Below are 18181 nucleotides of genomic sequence, written 5' to 3'. Positions count from 1 at the left end.
ATCCCTGGTTCTAAAAAGTATAGAACAGGCAGTTTTGAAATTATGAGAAGAAACTTGGATCATTAAAATGTCATGAACAGATACAGAATATAATCAAAAACACGAACGGCCTTTTGCAAGGGAGCCTGCTTCAGTTCTTCAGTGCTTCAGCCCTGGTTCAACCACACATGGACTGCTGTGAGCAGTTTTGAGTACCAAGCCTTTGGAAAGATGTAAGTTTTGGCGAGAGTGAAAGGTAGATTTACCAGAATGATACTTGGACTCTGGACTCCAAAGGTTAAATTCCATTAGACCAACTCGGGTTGCATTCCCTGGATTTGAGAAGGTGTAGAGGTGATTCAAGGGAAACAGACAGGGCAGATAGAAACTATTTCCACTAGGTGAGGAGTTTAAAACCAAAGATACAATCAAAAAAACTACACTGAAATTGGGTAACACCTGTACACACCAGATTTGTAGAAGTTTGGAAAACTCTTCTACAAATATCAATTTATGTTACATCAGTTACTTTTAAAACTCGGATTAATATATTTTTGTTAGCTTAAACTACTAAGGGATATGTCATCCACAATCACATTGAATGCAGAAAAGGCTCAAGGGGCTAAATGTCACTATGTTGTTCTTGTGTCACTATATTGTATGAATTCTTGATTGAATTCTGTTCATTGCATGAATTAAGGAAATTGCATACCTTGAGAACAGTAATCACAACTGGACTTTGGAGGTTTCTTGGAAAGAATCATTTATTTGGAAGACAGTGGCCTAGTGATAATGTCACTGGACTCGTAGTCCAGAAGTCTAGGCTAACGATCTGGTGATACGGGTTCAATCCCACCATAAAATCAACTGGTAATTCAAATGAATAAAAAAAATCTGGAACTGAAAACCATTTTCGATTGCCATGAAAACCCATCTGGTTTATTAATGAATGTCCTTTAGGAAATCTGCTGTCCTTACCTGATCTAGCCTACATGTGATTCCAGACCCACAGCAATGTGGTTGACTGTTAAATAAGCCACTCAGTTGTATACAACCGCGACTATGTCTTTAAAAAACGGAATTAAACCGGACAGACCATCTGGCATCGAACTAGGCATCAGAAGTGACAATGACACATTCGGCCCTGTCGACCATGTAAAGTCCTCTTTATCACAAACTGGCCGAACAGCAGCCTGACATAGTCATATTCATGGAATCATATCTTGCAGACAATCCCCATCCCTGGATATGTCCAGTCCCACCAGCAGTACAGACCCTCTTGAGGTGGTGGCAGAGTGGTCATCCTGGGAGTCTTCAACATCAACTCTGGACCCCATGAAATCTCATAGCATCAGGTCAAACATGGGACAGGAATCCTTCTGTTGGTTACCACATCCCATTACCACCCCCCCCCCCCCCCCCACTCCTCCCTCCAGCTGATGTTGAACACCACTTTGAGGAAGCAGAGGGTGGCAAGGGTGCAGAATGTACACTGGGTGGGGAACTTCAATGTCCATTGCCAAGAGTAGCTTAGTCGCAGCACTGCTGACTGAGCTGGTCAAATCCTAAAGGATGTAGCTGCTAAACTGGATTTGAAGACAGTGAAGGAACTAACGAGAGAAAAACCTGCTTGACTTCATCCTCACTAAGCTACCTATTCCTATTGCATCTGTCCATGACTGTATTGGTGGGAGTGACCACTGCATAATCCTTGTGGAAATGAAGTCCGATCTTCACATGGAGGATGTGCTAAATAGGATAGATTTCGAACATATCTAGCAACTCATAACTGGTCATCCAAGAGGCTCTGTGAGTCATTAGCAGCAGCAGAATTGTACTCGACCACAATCTGTAACCTCATGGCTTGGCATATTCCCAACTCTATCAGTACCATTAAGCTGAGACATCAATCCTGGTTCAATGAAGGAGGGCAAGCCAGGAACAACACTAGGCATACATGTAAATGAGGTGTCAACCTGGCGAAGCTACATCCCAGGACTTCTTGCATGCCAAACAGTGGAAGCTGCAAGCGATAGATGGCAATCACACAACCAACGGATCAGATCTAAGCTTTGCAGTTCCGCCACATCCGATTGTGAATGGTGGTGGGTGGACAATTAAACAACTAACTGTGGAGGAGGAGGATCCACAAATACTCTCATCCTCAAGGGTGAGGAGGCCCTGCACATCATTGCAATAAGATGAGACTGAAGCATTGCAGCCATTTTCAGCCAAGTGAATGATCCATCGCGGCCTCCTTCTGAGGTCCCCAGCATTACAGATGCCAATCTTAAGCCAATTCAATTCATTCTAGGCGATCTCAAGAAACACCTGAAGGCACCGATACTGCAAAGACTATGGGCCCTGACAACATTCCGGCAATTGTACTGAAGACTTGTGCTCCAGAACTAGCCCAAACCAAGCTGTTCCAGTACAGCTACAACACTGATATCTACCTGGCAATTGAAAAGTGCCCAGATATGTCCTGTACACAAAAAGCAGGACAAATCAAATCTGCCCCATTAGTCTACTCTCAATCATCAGCCAAGTGATGGAAAGTATCATTGACAGTGCGATCAAGTGGCACTAACTTACTCACTGACACTCTATTTGGTTTCTGTCAGGGCTACTCAGCTCTGATTGCAGCCTTTGTCCAAACATGGACAAAAGAACTGAATTCCAGACGTGAGAGTGACTTCCGTTGACATTTACACAGCATTTGATCAAGTGTGGCATAAGAAGCAAAGGCAATAGGCATTGGGAAAAAACTCCCCGCTGGTCATGCCTAGCACAAAGAGAGATGGTTGTGATTGTTGGAGATCAATCATCTCAGTCCAAGGACAGTGCTGCAGGAGAACATGGAAAGACAATATAAGCTAAGGAGTACAATTCTAAAGGAGATTCAGGAGCGCAGGAACTTGGGTGTATATGTGTGTAGACCATTGAAGATGGAAACACAGGTGGGGAGAGCAGTTAATGAAGCGTATAGTATTCTGGGCTTTAGTAACAGAGCATATAGCACAAGAGCAAGGAGATTATGCTGAACTTGTATAAACACACAAGTTGGACCTCAGCTAGAGTATTGTGTACAGATCTGGGCTCCACCCCAAAGGAAGGATGTGAATGCATTGGAGAGTGTGCAGAAGAGGTTCAAAAGAATGGTTCGAGTGATGAGAAAATAGATTGGAGAAGTTAGGAATGTTTTCCTTGGAGAGGCGAAGAGTAGGGCAGATTTGATGGAGGTGTTCAAAATCATGAGGATGTTGGACAAAATCATGAGGGTGCTGGAAGATTGTGAATGAGCGGGCACAGATTTGAGGCACTGTTTTTCAAACTTTTTTTCCCTGGGATCCACTTTTACCAACTGGCCTACCTTCGGGCCCCACACCGACTAACTTTGGCGACTCATGCCGTCCGGCATTCGAGACCCACACCAGCCAAACTTTACGACTCACCGTTATTTTGTTCCTTTAATGTGACAGGTGAGCCTTCTAGATCCTCATGATCTCACTTGCTTTGTCATTCAATGTTACATTTCTGCTCAGGATTTCCACTGACAATTTCTTTTTTAGATTTTAGAATACCCAATTAATTTTTTCCAATTAAGGGGCAATTTAGCGTGGCCAATCCACCTAGCCTGCACATCTTTGGGTTGAGGGGGCGAAACCCACGCAAACACTGGGAGAATGTGCAAACTCCACATGGACATTGACCCAGAGCCAGGATTGAACCTGGGACCTCTGGGCCGTGAGGCAGCAGTGCTAACCCACTGCGCCACCGTGCTGCCCTTTCCACTCACAATTTAAGTTCTTCCTTTGGAAAAATTCAAGAGGTTTGTCTTTCTAACTCGTCATGCTTAGTCTTCAAGTGCCTTTTGAAGTTTTGATGGTTTCAGTCTTTCATTTGCCAGTACTTCCCTGCATATAACACTATGGGCTTTGCATCCTGACTTGCATTGGCACACTTCATGAAATCCATACATTAAGAAATCATCTTTATATTGCTTTGTTCCTGATTTCAGCTTAATGGGTTGTTCACCAGTGGTCCTGGAGCTCACGCCAGCACTGCTTTGTCTTGTTGTGAACTCTCCTGAGCAGCTCACACCAGAACTGCTTTTAGCTGCCGATGACTCTCCTGCGCAGCTCTCCAGCAGATTTAGTTGCGAGGTCAAGGCCTGGTTGTGTCTCTGGCCCCCCCTCTTCCTTTTTACGAAACCATCCATTTTAAATTCTCCAGTCCTGTTGCTTCCTTGCTGGCAACTATAAAATGGTGGAAGCTCTTCAGTGATTTTGCACCCAGAACTCGTGACATCAGTGTACCGGGCCTGTGACCTTTTGCCGCTGCTTCTGGTGGGGCAACCGATGTAAAAAAAAAAAAAAAAAAAAAAAAAATATATATATATATATATATATATATATATAAATCTGCCCCTGGGATGGAGCTCAGACGTCCAGAAGAGATGGTCTGCCCTGCTGGACTCCAGGCCTGTGCACTGCTATATCCAGCTGAGGGAGCACAAATGCATGTGATGGCCGGCATTTTTAAAAGCTGATTGCAGACCGTATTTTTAAAAGCCGGATGCAGTCGTTGGGCACTTCTTCCCATAATCGGGAACCGTGCGACCCGCCCGTGGGTCGTGATCCTGAGTTTGAAAATGACTGAATTAAGGTTATTCAGCAAAAGAAGCAAATGCGATATGCGGTAAAAGCTTTTACACCATGAGTGATTCGGGTCTGGAAGTGTGGTTGAGGCAGGTTCAACGGAGGCATTTAAGAGGGTATTGGATGATTATTTGAGTAAAGTGCATTGTTATGGAGAAGGGACAAGCAAATTACTAATTCATAATGCTCATTTGGGGAGCCGGTGCAGATAGGATGGGCCAAATGGCCTCCTGCACCGTAACGATTCTCTGATCCCTCAGGGTAGTGTCCGAGACTCATGACTTCAACTGTTTTCCCAATGATATTTCTTCCACCATAAGTCAGAAGTGAGATATTCGCTGTTAATTAGGCAATATTCACCATTTGTGACTCCTTGGGTACTAAAGCAGTCCGTGTCCATATGCAGCAATATTCAGGCTTAAGTTGCTAAGTGGCAAGTAACATTTTAAGTGCTAGGCAATGACCATCTCCAAAAAGAGAGAATCTAACCAACTCCGCTTGATATTCAATTGCGTTACCATCACTGAATCCCCTACCATCAACATCCTTATCGGTTTTTGGGTTACCATTTACCAGAACTGAGCTGGACCAACCATATAGTGTGTCTGCAAGAGCTGAATACCTCACCTCCTGACCCCCAAAGTCTGTCCACTATCTACAAGACATAAGTCAGGAGTGTGATGGAATACTCTCCGCTTGCATGGATAAATGCAACTTCCACGACACTCCAGAAGCTCAACACCATCCAGGACAAAACTGGCCACTTGACTGGTACCCTATCCATCACCTTCAACATTTAGTCCCTCCACGAATGATGTACCGTGGCATCAGTGTTCCATCTGCGAGATGCACTGCAACAACTCGTCAATGCTCCTTTGGCAGCATCTTCTAAACCTGTGACTTCTGTGGCCGAAAATAATGAGACAAATCGGGACACCACCACCTAAAAGTTCCCCTCCTTTCACACCATCCTGACTTGGAATGACATCACCATTCCGTGGCTGTCACTGGGTCAAAATCCTGCAACTCCTTTTCTAACAGCACTGTGGTTATTCCTACACTACATTGGGTGCTGCAATTTAAGCCACCACCTTCTCGAGGGCAGTAAATGCTGGCCTAGCCAGCGCTACCCCCATCCGATGAATAAATTAATAAATGTAATGATCAAATATGTATATGTTCAATTTGTATATGGTACCATTAAAATTTCAAGAGGGACTTTAATTTTCTGAGACAAATCATTAATCAGCGTATTTATTAGCTGTAACACAATGCTAAGGGCCATTGTCATGAGAGTTCTTCTGACATTATCAATACTGTCTGACAGTATGTTTTACAGTGTGAGTTTCCTTTCAGATTGTCTTGAAGTTATTTGGTTCTAATTTATTTAGAAGGTCTTTGGTTAATTTTGTTACAGAATGTACATGCAAGTTTATGCATCCGCTTTGAATTGGCTGGCATATGGAGATATTTGTCTACCATTGACAATGTTTTGAAGCCAATCATACTCCGAGCATGCATAGATGTTTGATGTATTTTGAAACTCTCGGTAGCTAGTGGTAAAATGCTTGTGGCTACATTATTTTGGAATTGTTTTTAAAAATGTGCGTATAATTCATACAATTGAAGTTACTAGTGTGTATCAGTTATTTATTTGGGCTATTTATGTTGATTGATAGGAACACAGAAATATTTGAAGCTTTAGCATACTAGCTCTGGTGCTGTCAACTAAGTTGGTAATATTGAGCTGGTAGAATTGAGGAAAATATAATCGCTTATTGTCACAAGTAGGCTTCAATGAAGTTACTGTGAAAAGCCCCTATCATTTGTGGAATGCTAAAGACTTTGTTTCTGAAAAGCATAATTTCATCTTCTGTATCTCATGCAATGGAATAATTCATTTTTCTGGTTATCTACTCCTTCAAACGTCATTTGTGAGCACAAAATAACTGAAGAGAACATGTATGCTGCAAACATTCATGTAAATCTTTTGGACTTGAGTTTTTTTTTAATTTGGACACTTTTCTTTTACAATGTAGTGAAAACCAGGTTTTCTTATGCATTTCCTAAGGAATTTCCCTACAGAATGAACCATGTAAGTATCAATTTTTTTTAATGGAACATAATTACTATTATAAACTTGTATCATGATACTAGCCAAAATGGAGCTAAAGATCTGGCTTTTCTTTATCTATAATATCTTTGCTTTGCCTGACCATTGAAGAGGTGATTGATTGTGGAAGGATTTTAAGATGTCACCATATTGCAGGAGCTTGTTACATGCCGTTCATGCTTCATACGACAGCCGATGGAAATAATTATATTAACAGGATGGAGTGTATGAGGTTGGGCACCCTTGCATATTTTGGATGTATTTGTTAAATTGAGAATTCCTATGTGAAATGCCCAAGTTCTCCAGACATTTCATCACCACAAACTTTAGCATTCTGCCTTCTCCACTTCTAACACTTCAAACTTTAAAATTCATTTCCCTTTCAGGAAAATATTGCTCATTTTTGTTTTATTCCGTTGAATGTATAAAAAAAAAAAAAAACAACCCTGCTTTATTCTTAAAGCAATTAATTTCCATTAATACAAAATAAATGTTCATAGCCATCTTCTGCAACACTGACTAGATCTATTTTAGTTGTCCAGATCCACAGTTCCACTTCATCTTTTGCTTTATCTGGTGCTTTAATGAAAAGCTTTTTTCCCTCTTTTAAAAAAAAAAAAAAAAAATTTTTATTAAGGTTTTCATAAAATATCAATAACAAAATGAAAAAGGAACCCAAAAGGGTTAAGTACAAAACACAGTCCAAAAAAGCACCACTCCATACCTCTCTATGCTTCCTCGGACCCACTCACTCACCTCCTCGTCCGCCAAGAGCCCCACCTCCAAGCGCCACAGCGGGCGCTGGTCCTCCCCCTCCCCCAGCTCTAACTCCACCCAATGTGATCCAAAATGACTATTGCCGAGTACTCGGTATCCTTTACTCTCGCTATCAGCGACCTGCTCAAAATAAAAAAGTTGATCCGGGAATAAGCCTTATGGACATGTGAGAAGAATGAAAATTCCCTAGCCCCGGCCTTGCAAATCTCCAAGGGTCCACCTCTCCCATCTGGTCCATAAACCCCCTCAGCACTTTAGCCGCCGCGGGCTTCCTACCCGTCCTAGACCTGGAGCGATCCAGTGCCGGATCCCCCACTTCCAAGTCTAGGATCCGACCCAACATGCACCGCATAAAACCCGCATCGTCCCAGTTCGGGGCATACACATTGACGAGTACCACCCTCTCTCCCTGCAGCTTACCACTAACCATTACGTACCTACCACCATTGTCTGCCACAATGCTCGACGCCTCGAATGACACCTTCTTTCCCACCAAGAACGCCACCCCTCGATTTTTGGCATTTTTGAAACACCTGACCTAACCACCCTTTCCTCAATCTTACCTGGTCTGCCATCTTCAGGTGTGTCTCCTGGAGCATAACCACATCCGCCTTCAGCCCCTTCAGGTGCGCGTACACGCGGGCCTGCTTGACCGGCCCGTTCAGTCCCCTTACATTCCAGGTTATCAGCCGGATCAGGGGGCTACCCGCCACCCCCCCCCCCCCCCCCACCGCCAACTAGCCATGACCCCTCCTCGGCCAGCCACGTGCCCGCACCCCACACCCGTCCCGTTCCCCACGGCGGCAGACCCCCGTCTCGACCCCCCTCCCCCCCACTCGCTCCAGCTCCCCCTTGACCATAGCAGCAACTCGATTCCCCCCACCCCCCGGCTAGGACCCATCCTAGCTGCTTTACTCCCCCCATTGCACTTCTGCAAGTCAGCTGACTCCTGCTGACCCCGGCCACTCCCGCCTCTCCTTCGACTCTTCCATTGTGTGACGCACCCTCCTCTTCCATTCCCCATCCGCAGGCTCTCCCCCTCCCCCTTCCATCCCAAGCGCGGGAAACAACCCTCGCTGCCCCGCCCCCTCCAGTCTTCAGCGCGTGAAAAAACCCGCGCTTTCCACCTGCCCCGCCACCTCTGATGCAGCTCCTTTTACAGGCCCAGTCCCCTCACCCCCGACTCAGGCCTCCATCTCACTGCCGGCCATCCACCCCTGTTCCATTTGCTTACCCCCCCTCCAAGAACCCGCCCTAACCACCCTCACCGAACCAGAAAGGAAAAAGAAAAACAAAAGCAAAGGAACCCCCCCTCAAAAAGTAACATATCAACCGCAATCCCCAAATGCCCATCCCGACCCTCAATCTGTGTCCAACTTCTCGGCCTGAACAAAGGCCCACGCCTCCTCCGGAGACTCAAAATAATGATGCCAGTCCTTGTAGGTGACCCACAGTCGCGCCGGCTGCGACTTGCCAAACTTCATCCTCTTCCTGTGCAGCACCGCCTTCGCTCGATTGTACCCGGCCCTCCTCTTTGCCACCTCCGCACTCCAGTCCTGGTATATTCGAACCTCTGCATTCTCCCACCTGCTGCTCCTCTCCTTCTTGGCCCACCTGAGCACACACTCCCGATCAGCGAACCAATGAAACCGCACCAGCACCGCCTGTGGCGGCTCGTTAGCCTTGGGCCTCCTCGCCAACACTCTATAGGCCCCTTCCAGCTCCCATCAGCGAGTTCAACATGGTGACCACAAAAGTCCCCACGTCCAGCCCCTCCGGGAGGCCCAGAATCCGCAAATTCTTCCGCCTCGACCGATTCTCCATCTCCTCGAACTGCTCCTGCCATTTCTTGTGGAGCGCCTCGTGCGCCTCCACTTTTACCGCCAGGCCTAAGATCTCGTCCTCGTTGTCGGAGATCTTTTGCCGGGCCTCGCGCATCGCCACCCCGTGGGCCGTCTGTGTCTCCAGCAGCTTATCAATAGAAGCCTTCATCGGTTCAAGCAGGTCCGCTTTAATCTCCCTAAAGCAGCGCTGGATACCCTCCTGCGCCCACTGCATCCACGCTGCCTGGTCTCTGCATGCCGCCATTTTGTTCTTCTTCCCACCACCACTTTTTTAGTCGCCCCGCTCCTGGTAAAAGCCATATACTGTCGGGGAACTATTGTACTCTCCTTCCCACCGCGGGAAATGTCGAAAAAGTGCCGTTGGGGGACCTGAAAAGAGCCCAAATGTCCGTTTTTTGCAGGAGCTGCCGAATGTGCGACTTAGCTCCGCATAGCCATAACCTGAAGTCCCTTTTTTCCCTTTTCAGATGTCATGGATTATAAGCTCCAGCAACTCTTGGGTGCTGACATCCCACCCCCCCCAAATCCTTCTTCCATTTTCACTTTACTCTGACACCATTCAGCCTCCCAATCTCACACTTTTGTCATATTTTCACTATCCCCATACAAGTTTTCCCTAAGTGCTCTTCTTCCTGACTAAACACTTAAGTCCACAGCAAAAATACCATCTGAGTCCCCTATACCATGGCCAGAATTTTATATTGAATGTGCAGGCATGCCCCTGACCCAGAATTGTGAGAAATTGGGCGAGTGTCCTGACAACATTGCACTCGTGCACAGCTTTATGGTCGGCGGGTGTGCGCAGGAGTTGGAAGCAAAGCTACTGACAATTAAGTGAGCAACTAAGCCTATTGAAGAGCCAATTATCAGCAATTTCAAGGTGGCCTGTCCACTTTGGCACATCCACCAACGGTGAATCGGCAGATGGCTTTCACGATTTCACTACAAACTCCACCTAGGGCGGGATAAAATGTCCGGTGTTAAATAAAATAAAAGAAGGCAGTTCCAAAGCAACACTCCGGCTTCCAGGAGTGCCCACCTACATCCTCACTTCCCTTGCACCCATCCTTGTCTCCACTACCCCCTCTCCCAATCGCGCAGAGTCTTTCTCAGCGTGTGTTTCATATTGGCCAGGCAGCATGAAATCGCGGTTGGGCTACAATCCTGCCCGGAAGCACATACCGTGTCCGCTTCCCATTCTGCTATTGCGTGAGCTGACGAGTGCAAGGTTCACACTCCTCTCTGAATTAGCTTTGAGCTTGGAAATTTGTGAGCCTACTCCATCATTCAGTTAGAAAATGTCTGATCTGACTGACCGTAAGTCCATTTTCTTGCCTGCTCCCATAACCCTTGACTCCCTTGTAAATTAAAAATGTGTCTAATTCAGTGTTGAACATATTAAATGACCAGACTCCATTGCTCTCTGTGGAAGAGAATTTCAAAGACTAACGGCTCTCTTGAGCACAGTAAGAAGTCTTACAACACCAGGTTAAAGTTCAACAGGTTTGTTTCGATGTCACTAGCTTTCGGAGCGCTGCTCCTTCCTCAGGTGAACTTCTTCTCTTGAGAGAAGAACTTCTGCATCTGTCTTAACCAGACAGCAAAAAAATTCTAGAGGTATATAAAAAGGAAAAGAGTAGCTAAAGTAAGTGTTAGCCCCTTGGAGGATGAGACTGGAGAATTAATAATGGGGAGAAAAGGAAATACTTTGAACAAGTATTTTGTATCTGCTCCGTAGAAGACACAAAAGCATTCCAAGAATAGTAGAAAATTAAGAGGCAGATGGAGGGAGTAATTTAGCACTAGGAAAAAGTAATGGGAATATCCTGGACCTAATGGCCTGCATTCTAGGATCTTAAAAGAAGTAGCATTAATAGTTTAAATAGAGAATGCATCAATTTGCATTGTTCAAAATTCCCTAGATTCTGGCAAGGTTCGAGTAGATTAGGAAACAGAAAATGTCATTCTGCTATTCGAGATGGGAATCTGGAAAATATTGGCCAGTTTGTCTAAATTCTGTCATTGGGAATATTCCAGAATCCTTTATTAAGGAAGTAGTAGCAGGTCATTTAGAAAATCATAATACATTCAGCCATTTTCAACCTGGTTTTGTGAAAGGGAAATTGTGTTTGACGAATTTATTCAAATTCTTTTGAAGATTTAACAAGCAGGATGGATAAAGGGGAACCAGTAGATGTAGTCAATCTGAATTTCCAAAAGACATCTGAATTTCCAAAAGACATTTGATAAGGTGCCGCATGATGGGTTGCTATACAATATTAGACCTTACAGTTTTTGGGGTTTATCATAAATAGAGGACTGACCAACTAATAAGAAACAGTTGGGATTAATGGGTCATATGTAGGAGTGCCACAGGGGTCAATGCTGGAGTTTAAACTATTTCTGATCTATATCCGAGGTGCCCAAAATGTTGATCAAGGCAAATGGAATCTCGTTGCACTCGGCGCATGTATGTGTTTGCTTGCTGTGCACTTCGTGTGCAGAGTCAGCGCATGCGTGGTGCATGCTTTCTCTGTGGAAAGAGTAAACTTTATATGATGATCCAATAGAAACTAAATTAGATACTTTTGTTGTTTTGCCCAGGCTGATGAAATGTAACTCCTACCTATCCCTGTTGACTGCAAAAGTCTTGTGCGATACAAGAAGCCAATACTGTGTTATTGTAAGATTGTTATCCTTGGGTCTCAATTCAGTTCCTAGTGAGTAAGGATCTACAACACAAAACTATCCTCACTTTATTCATATTCATGTTTAAAATAAAAGACATCCTGGGCCCGTAGATTAAGTGCCAACGGAATGTTGCACAACGTTAAACCTTTGCTATTTAGGGTACAGACGATTATGTTATGTCACACGATTTGTAATCTAAAGGTTGGCTCAATGATCTGGAGGACAAGAGTTTAAATCCCATCATGCAGTTTCAGAAGTTAAATTCAATGAATTCAACTAAGTTAAAATTCTGGACCCGTTAGCCACAACAGAACCAGATTGTTGTAAAAGTCCACCTGCTTTGCTAATGCCCTTTAGGGGAGGAATTATTTGCATTGTATTCTTGGTGCATTTTTCTTTTTAGTATACGGCCTATATTGTGCAACATGTTTGAATGTCCCTGTGGGGGGTGGTGGGAAGACCATGCAGGTAGATCATTTTAGGATGTCACTAAAGTCTGGGCAGCCCTGATCTATATTAATAACTTGGATGTGTAGGCACCAAATATGCAAGAGAGTTGGGAAACAAATTGTGAGAAGGATATAAATGGTCTGCAAAGGGAAATAGATATAGGTTATGTACATAGGCAAATATTTGGCAGATAAATATAATGTGGGAAAACTCAAGATGGGACAAGTAGAAAAGCAAAATATTATTTGAATGGAGAGAAACTGCAAAATGCTGCAGTACAGAGGGGTCTGGGTATCCTTGTACAGAAATCATGCAATTACAGCAAATATTGAGGAAGGCGAATGGAATTGACAGTTTGAATAGGTTGAAGGGGAGAGGTACAAAAGAGACCAGAGGGGAAATTTCTTCACACGGAGGGTGGTGAGCATCTAGAATGGGCTGCCAGAGGCAGTGGTAGAGGTGGGTATGATTGTGTCTTTTAAAAAGCAGTTAGTCAGTTACATGGGCAGGGTGGGTACAGAGGGCTATTGGCCAAATGTGGGCAAGTGGGACTAGCTTTGTGATAGAAACTGGGCGGCATGGATAAGCTGGCCCGAAGGGCTTGTTTCCATGCTGTAAACATCTATGACTGTCATCGCTGGCTGAGTCGGTATTTATTGCCCATCCCTATCTACCCTCCATTTCAGATGGCATCTGAAATTCAATCAGATTGCAATGGATTTGGCGTCGCATGTAGGCTATTGGCTGGCAGATTTACTTCCCTAAAGGGCAGTAGTGAACCAGATGGGTTTTTACAACAATTGAGAACTATTTCATGATTGTTGTTGGACTTAATTCCAGGTTTTTATTTAATTCATATTTCACCATCTACAATGGTGCCCAGGGTCACCAGAGCATTAGTCTTGAGTCTCTGGACCCAGCATTGGACCGATCCCGGCCAAGGACGGGTAAGAGACCAGCTGCGGCCAGGGTGCTAAGGGCGTTTATGGACCAGATGGGGGGAGTGGAGGTTTGCCAGGCCGGTGGCCAGAGAGTTCTCTTTTTTTTCTCCCATGTATAGAAGGCCTAATCACTGATAGACTTCTTTGTGATGAGTAGGGCACTGATCCCAAGAGTGGAGGGAACGGAATATTCGGCTATAGCGATTTCGGACCACGCCCCGCACTGGGTGGAGTTGGAGTTGGGGGAGAGGGACCAGCGCCCGCTGTGGCGCCTGGATGTGGGACTGTTGGTGGATGAGGAGGTTTGTGGGCGGGTCTGAGGGTGCATTCAGAGATACATAGAGGCCAATGATAATGGGGAGGTGCAGGTGGGTGTGGTTTGGGAGGCCGCTGTAGGCGGTGGTTAGGGGAGAGCTAATTTCAATTAGGGCTCACAGGGAGAAGAGAGAGGGGATGGAGAGGGAGAGGTTGAGATAATGAGGGTGGACAGGAGCTTTGCAGAGGCCCTTAAAGAGGGGCTGCTGAGGGAGCGACGGAACCTCCAAATGGAATTTGATTTATTGACCATGGGGAAGGCAGAGGCTCAGTGGAGGAAAATGCAGGGGGCAGTATATGAGTATGGGGAGAAGGCGAGTCGGATGCTGGCACATCAGCTACGTAAGAGGGAGGCGGCGAGGGAGATTGGAGGAATAGGGGATGGGGGGGAAATACGGTGCGGAGTGCAGTTAAAATAAATGAGGTATTTGGGGATTTCTATGGGGACCTGTACAAGTCTGAGCCCCCGGTGGGGTGAGAGGGGATACGGCAGTTCTTGGCTCAACTGAGGTTCCCGAGGGTGGAGGAAGAGCAGGTGGCTGGCCTGGGGGTCCCGATTGGGCCGGAGGAGCTGTTTAAGGGATTGGGGAGCATGCAGGCGGGCAAGGCCCCGGGACCGGATGGGTTCCCGGTTGAATTTTATAGGAAGTATGTGGATCTGTTAGGGCCCGTTGCTGGTGAGAACCTTCGATGAGGCAAGAGAGGAAGGGACTCTGCCCCCGACAATGTCTCGGGCGCTGATCTCGCTGTTTCTCAAGCGGGACAAGGACCCACTGCACTGCGGTCCTTAACGTAGATGCCAAGTTGCTGGCGAAGGTCCTCGCTGCGAGGACTAAGGATTGTGTCCCGGGAGTGATACATGAGGACCAGACGGGGTTCGTGAAGGGCAGGCAGTTAAATGCGAATGTGCGGAGGCTCCTGAACGTGATTATGGGGGGGGAAGCGGAGGTGGTGGCGTCTATGGACTATGGAGAAGGCCTTTGATCAGGTGGAGTGGGAGTACCTATGGGAAGTGCTTAGCAGGTTCGGGGAAGGGTTCATAGGGTGGGTCAGGTTGTTATATAGGGCCCCGGCGGTGAACGTGTTACGAACCGGCGGAGATCGGAATATTTCAGATTGTACCGGGGGACGAGACAGGGGTGTCCCCTGTCCCCTTTGCTGTTCACGCTGGCAATTGAGCCGCTGGCCATGGCATTAAGTGAGTCTAGGAACTGGAGGGGGTTGGTCCGTGGAGGGGAGGAACACCGGGTGTCGTTGTGTACTGATGACCTGTTATATATTGCAGATCCAGTGGAGGGGATGGCGGAGGTTATGCGGATCCTTGGGGAGTTTGGGGACTTTTCGGGCTACAAGCTCAACGTGGGGAAGAGTGAGCTCTTTGTAGTGCAGGAAAGGGGGCAGAGAGGAGCTTTCGATACCTGGGTATCCAGGTAGCTAGGAGCTGGGGGGCCCTGCGTAAGCTTAATTTGGCACGGTTGGTGGACCAGATGGAGGAAGACTTTAGGAGATGGGGTGTGTTGCCGCTTTCCCTGGCGGGTAGGGTGCAGTCGGTCAAGATGACGGTCCTCCCGAGGTTCTTGTTCGTGTTCCAGTGCCTGCCCATCCTAATCCCCAAGGCTTTTTTCAAGTGGGTAAGCAGGAGTATTATGGGGTTTGTATGGGCAAGCAAGTGCCCATGGACCCCGATGGTGAAGAGGGTGTTTCTGGAGCGCAGTCGGGACAGGGGCGGGCTGGCGCTGCCGAATCTGTGTGGTTATTATTGGGCAGCGAATGTGGCGATGATCCGTAAATGGGTAATTGAGTGCAAGGGGGTGGCGTGGAAGAGGCTAGAGGTGGCGTCCTGTGTGGGTACTAGCTTGAGGGCGCTGGTGATGTCACCGCTGCCGCTACTGCCGACACGGTACACCACGAGCCTGGTGGTGGCGGCGACATTGAAGATCTGGGGGCAGTGGAGGCGAGGGGTGAGGTGGGGGCCTCGGTTTGGTCCCCAATACGGGATAATCATAGGTTTGTGCCAGGCAGGATGAATGGGGGGTTCCGAAGTTGGCAGCGGGCAGGAATTAAAAGGATAGAGGACCTGTTCATAGATGGGACTTTTGCTAGCCTGGGGGCGCTGGAGGAGAGATTTGGGTTGCCTCCCGGAAACGCTTTTAGATATATGCAAGTGAGGGCGTTTGTGAGATGGCAGGTGAGGGAATTTCCGCTACTTCCAGCACAAAGGATTCAGGACAGGGTGATTTTGGGTGTATGGGTTGAAGGCAAGGTCTCGGCGATTTATCAGGAGCTGCAGGAAACGGAGGAGGCCTCGGTGGAGCAGTTGAAGGGCAAGTGGGAGGAGGAGCTTGGGGAGGAGCTGGATGAGGGCCTGTGGGCCGATGTCCGGGGCAGGGTCAATTCCTCCTCCTCTTGCGCCAGGCTCAGTCAAATACAGTTCAAAGTAGTACATAGGGTGCATATGACCGGGGCGAGGATGAGTAGGTTTTTTGGGGTGGAGGACAGATGTTTGAGATGTTCGGGGAGCCCAGAAAATCACGCCCATATGTTCTGGACATGCCCGGCGTTGGAGGGGCTTTGCGAGGGCTATGTCTAAAGTTGTGAACACCCGGGTCAAGCCGAGCTGGGGGATAGGACTATTTGGGGAATCGGACGAGATGGGAGTGCAGGAGCAGAAAGAGTCTGGAGTTCTGGCCTTTGCGTCCCTGTTAGCCTGGCGGAGGATCCTACTAATGTGGAGAGATGTGAAGCCCGCGAGCGTAGAAGCTTGGATCAATGACATGGCAGGGTTCATTAAGTTGGAGAGGATAAAGTTTGCCTTGAGAGGGTCTGTGCAGGGGTTCTCCAGGCGGTGGCAACCAATCCTAGACTTTCTTGCGGAACGCTAGGTGGAGGTCGAAACAGCAGCATCCCGGGGGCGGGGGGGGGGGGGTTTGGTTTATGTTCTTGTTGAAAGGGGGGCGTTTCCCCCACTTTTTTTGTATTTATTTGTTAAATGGGGTTAATGTATCTCTGTTTGATTTCCTATGTACAATTTTCTTTTTCTTTTTCCTTTCTGGAGTGTTTGGTTGAAAATTTGGAATAAACAAATTTTTAAAAAAAGGTGAGGGAGACAATGTTACATTTACATTGGAAGCAGTTCAAAGACTACTCACTGTTCTGATTCCTAGAATGAAGGAGTTGTTTTGTGAGGGAGTTGGGATTTAATAGGATAAAATAACAATTACTCTTATATGAACAATTAAAGAGCCAGAAGAAAACACATAAAGGAATGTAGTTAAAATGTTACAAAGGCAAAATATTGAGGATGCTAAAAAGCTAGAAATACTCGGAAGGTGAGGCAGCATCTGTGAAGAGAGAAACTGAGTTAACATTTCATGTCAGTCCCCTTTCATTAGATCGTTGATCTGAAATGTTAACTCTTTCCAGAAATGTTGAGTGTTTTCATCATTTTCTGTTACTTAAATTATTAATTATGGCCAATTTAAAAACTATGCCAATTTTAATCGCTGCTGCATTGTCTGCTGTGCTTTCTTGAATTCCCTCCCTAAACCTCTCTGCCTCACGCCTTTTCTCCTTTAGGACATTTCTTTAGACCTACATCATTAACCATGTGTCCTAACATCTCATTGTGCGGCTCTGTGTCAAGTTTCTTGATGCACCGTGAAACTTTATACTATATTAATAGCACTTTATAAAAGTAAATATTGTGCTGAGTGTTTGAGATTCAAATTTTGATCTCTAGCCAATATGGTGCAATATGCTACTTTGAAAATTGCTGTTGCAGTTGGTGGGGACCGTGTCAAGAGGTTTTTTTTGTTGTTCTGTCTTGCTACTTGGTGTGAAGGATATGATTTGTTCAGTTTGTCATTGCCAAACTAATTCTTAAAATGAAGATAAAAAATAAAATATCTTTATTTTGTGAATTTTTTTCCCATTCTTTTCGATCCCCCTGGGGTGTAATCAGTTGTATTAGTGAGTGCTGGCGAAATACCTGCACCCAGTCCTCTTATCAGTTTTGTTCCTAAACAAGTACTACTGTGCTGTGCTTGTGTGTGAATTTCTTACCTATTCTGCTCCACTTCTAACACTGCTCCAGAAATAGACACCTGATAAACAAGAGTGAGTGGAATAATTTCTGATCACAGTGGCTTTTAAAATGCTTATTGTTACCTATCCTTTCTGTTTTCGTTCTAAAAATAATATTCGGCGGGGGGGGTTATTGTTTGTAAGGGGAAAAAATTGTGTTGTTAAAAACCTTTAATAAAAATATTTTTAAAAAAAAATAAATAATATTCAGCTACACATTAGGCTGTAGCCACCAAGGCGTTTAAAAGCATATATTTAGAACTTCCGGTGTGTAGGGGGGAGTTGCACAGTAGGTGGTTACTGCCAGGGTACTTTAATTTTTTAGCC

General features: G+C 46.0%; 1 protein-coding gene across 4 annotated transcripts in view; it reads left to right on the top strand.

The window, feature by feature from the left end:
* The window catches only part of ccnc (cyclin C), a 65211-nt gene that overhangs the window by 18857 nt on the left and 28173 nt on the right, over nucleotides 1-18181 (top strand). For all 4 annotated transcript variants that reach the window (XM_072499605.1, XM_072499604.1, XM_072499607.1 and 1 more), the window contains one exon: nucleotides 6680-6735. In XM_072499605.1, coding sequence (XP_072355706.1) covers nucleotides 6680-6735 — 56 coding nt within the window. The remainder of the gene's footprint in view (nucleotides 1-6679; nucleotides 6736-18181) is intronic.

The sequence above is a fragment of the Scyliorhinus torazame genome, chromosome 4 (genome assembly GCF_047496885.1).
Source record: "Scyliorhinus torazame isolate Kashiwa2021f chromosome 4, sScyTor2.1, whole genome shotgun sequence".
In the NCBI taxonomy this organism is placed as follows: Eukaryota; Metazoa; Chordata; class Chondrichthyes; order Carcharhiniformes; family Scyliorhinidae; genus Scyliorhinus; species Scyliorhinus torazame.
This window is presented reverse-complemented; position numbering and strand designations above follow the sequence as displayed.